The 3,275-nt window shown below is 66.9% G+C and overlaps 1 protein-coding gene across 1 annotated transcript in view; it reads right to left on the bottom strand.

Moving 5' to 3' along the window:
- TFDP1 (transcription factor Dp-1) overlaps window positions 1-1,783 on the bottom strand; it is a 42,664-nt gene extending 40,881 nt beyond the window's left edge. The window contains exon 1 of the mRNA XM_012662824.1: window positions 1,712-1,783. Within this exon, the coding sequence (XP_012518278.1) occupies window positions 1,712-1,723 (12 nt within the window). The 5' untranslated portion in view covers window positions 1,724-1,783. The remainder of the gene's footprint in view (window positions 1-1,711) is intronic.
- Between the last annotated feature and the right edge of the window lie 1,492 nt (window positions 1,784-3,275).

The raw sequence follows: 3,275 nt of genomic DNA, 5'->3' as shown, positions 1-3,275 counted from the left end.
CCTCCGCCCCTTCTCAGAGCACCCATCCTCCCGCGTGAGCAGCTGCTCTGTCACATGACCCCCACCCGCGGCCTCACCCTGCCGTTCGCAGACGACACCCGCCAGGCCATCCCCACCTGCTCCCCCTGCCCCCACCTCCCTCCCGTGCAGACACCTGCCAGCACCTCCCCACCTGCTGGTCCCACTAGGTGGTCGCCCAGACAGCCTCGTTCCCCCGCAGCCAGAAACGGCCGGGCGCTCACAGCGCCGGGTGAGCCCTTGTCCTCTCGGAGCCCGCCCAGGGCCCTGCCAGCTGGGGCCCAGCCCACCCTGGCCCTGGGGCTTCCATGGCACACCGCATTCCCTGCCGCTGTACCACTCTGCGCACCGGGGTCCCTCCCGCAAAGGCTGCTGGTGTCGCCTTTGCAAACCCGACGCCCCCACCGCCATGTCCAGCCGGCCCCGGGGACAGGACAGCACCTTGCCACGTGCCGTGGCACTTCCCAGCCTGCCTTGGCCAGGCAGCCCGAGCACCTCCCAGGTGCACGTCTCAGGTGACCACGCGGGAGGGGACCTTCGGGTCCTCCTCCCACAGACCCAACCACCTGCCTGCGCATGCCGCCAGCCTCACACAGGGCGGGGCACACAGATGGTGCCAACTAAATGGACGGGAATGACAGAAGGGCTCCGAGATGCCATCGGTTAAGTGCTGCGGCCTGTATGGCCAGAACCGCGCTCTGACGGAGGCACTGCGCCCTGCTTCCCCACGGTAAGGGGCGCCCATGGGTCTCCCTGCTCAGAGAGCACCGCCAGCGCCTGGCGCGGAGGCCGCGGCACGGCCCCAACACGCACACCTAACAGGGCAAAAGCCAGCTGATGTCACGCCCAGATGGCAACTTCAACCCAAAACCGCACAGGGCCCACCTGTGTGCACTCTCCCTCCGCAAAGCACACCACGTGCTTGGGGACAGGGACATGGTGTGACGTCAGGGACACACTGAGCGAGGCTCCTCAGGGCAGGTCCAAGCCTTCCAACCAACGGACACGGCCGACCTGCTGGGCACACTTTCGCCAGCTCTGCCTGCATCTGGCCTGGGTCCCTTCCCGCTCCATGTGACGAGTAAGTGAGCAGCCAACACCGCCCGGCTCCTGTTCGCACAGCGCGGCACTCAGACACGCTCACGGATGAGGGCAGCGTTCCGTGAGTCACCGGCCTCACCGAGAGCCCTCGAGAACTGCGTGACCCACAAAACTGAGCACGCTGCTGGACCCCAAAGCCTGTTTCTCCACAGAAGTTAGGAAACTATTCAGAATGTTCTACAGTTCTGTGACAAATGCCCAGTAAGCTAACCAGCAATCTCCCCGCAATTCATCAGTCACCAACGTCCTTCCTGAGAAAGAAGGCCCCGGCGCTGCTGGGCACTAGTGGGGTCACTGCAGGGAGGCAGGTGCTGGCCCCGCGCCCCCTCCCCAGGGACATCCCCTCAGCAACCAGCCCCTCCCCGGCCGTTCACCCCCATGTCCCACGGGTGTACCCAGAATTGTGAGTGTGGCACAACCCGGGAAAACGAAGCCCAGTCAGAGCAGCGTGGCCCAGGCAGCGCCTGCGTGCGGCGGCGAGCACCCTCCCAAGGCACAGGTGGCTCCATGACTGTCCCCTCCACCCGGCTCCGGGCCCTGCGTCTCGGGACAGCGGGGTGAGAGCAGGAAGCGGCGCCCCGGACACACTTACATCTTTTGCCATGTTACCAGATCCGGGAAACCGATGCTGTGGACGTCCCCCCTCCAGAGAAGAAAATGACTTTCCTGGTAAAAAGGAAGGAAAAGCAAGAAATGAGTAAGAACGAAAAAAGAAGTGTAAAGAATGCCGACCCTTAAAGGAAGCGCGTCCCCCCAGCCGCGGGCGCCCGCAGGTGGCAGGGCCCAGCGCCCGCGGAGGTCGCGCGTCTCAGGACCCCGGCCCGCACCCCGGGCACGGCGGCCCCGCAGGCCCTCGGCCGCCCGCAGGAGGGGACAGGTGGGCTCAGGTGGGCTCCGCGGCCCCGCCCGCCCCGACCTGTCACCAGGCCTCGGGCCGCCCGCGCGCCGGAACCGCGTCCCCGCGGGGGCGGCCTCCCCGGCCCGCTCGGCCGACCCCAGACCGGCCTGCGGCGCGGGCGCCGCCCCGGGTTCCGCGGCCCGGCCGGCCGTGCGAGCCGTCCATGGTGCAGCACATGTGGGCCGAGGCGGCCGGGCCTGCGGGCGGCGCCGAGCCGCTGTTCCCCGACTCCCGGCGGAGCCGCAGCGTGTGGGACGCCGTGCGCCTGGAGGTGGGCGCGCCCGACAGCTGCCCAGTAGTCCTGCACAGCTTCACGCAGCTCGACCCCGACCTGCCGCGCCTGGAGGTGGGTGAGCGCGGTGGCGTCGGAGGGCCCGACGCTCCGCAGAGCTGGGCGGGCCTGGGGTCTTGGGGGGCCCGCTCCACATGGGGGTCCTTCCGCAGAAATCCCCTCCTTGCTCCAGCGCCAAGCCAGCACGGCGGGCACGGGGCTGCCAGCGCGCTTCGAATGGCAGTTTCGGGACCACAGCTCGGTTCTTTGCCCTCTCAATTCCGTCCCAGGGCCTGCAGGGCACCGTTAGGCTCCAGGGTGCGGGTGTGGACAAGTGGTGGAGGGTGGCAGAATCCTAGCATCCTTAGAGGTGATTGGGACCCCAGGGGCCTTCCAGTGCGCCTCCCTTGGGGCAGAATGGGTCTAATGACCAGGGAGACATCAGGGCCGCCCAGGGGAGGGTGGGGGACGGTGGTAGGGAGCAGCGGGCCTCCAGCATGTGGGGCTAGGTGTCCAGGTGGTGAGGAGGCCCGGGCGTGACTTGTTTCTGCTTGATTAGAAAGAGCAGCAGCACCCTGAATCTGTCCGGGCTTGAAAGGATTGAGAGAAGGGGGCTGTGTGCCTGTCTTAGGTGCAGGCAGGGGTGACTAGATGAGGGCTGGGACTCTTGTTTCTCGTGTGCCCTGGGCCGGGGGCCATGGGTGGTGCCGCCTGGCTCCTGCCTGACTGTGCACTTCACTCCATGCAGCGGAGGTAGTGGGACTCAGAGATGGCTCTCACCCTGCTCTGCGTGGGTCGGAGGACTCAGGGCATGTCAGGGCTCTGGCTGGGCCAAAGCCTTAGCGATGAAGGTCCCCAGCCCGCGTGCTGTTTGGGGTCCCCTTCAGCACTTTAGGCCACAGTTTGTTGTGATTGTCAGCCTGGGTCTTGAGCCTCTTCAGGTCCCAGTTCCTAGACAAGGCCTGGCTAAAGCGCATCTCTCTGCCC

Source organism: Propithecus coquereli, unplaced genomic scaffold (assembly GCF_000956105.1).
Source record: "Propithecus coquereli isolate 6110/MARCELLA unplaced genomic scaffold, Pcoq_1.0 Scaffold782, whole genome shotgun sequence".
Classification (NCBI taxonomy): Eukaryota; Metazoa; Chordata; class Mammalia; order Primates; family Indriidae; genus Propithecus; species Propithecus coquereli.
Note: the sequence above shows the minus strand (reverse complement) of the source record. Positions and strands in the feature narration are given on the sequence as shown.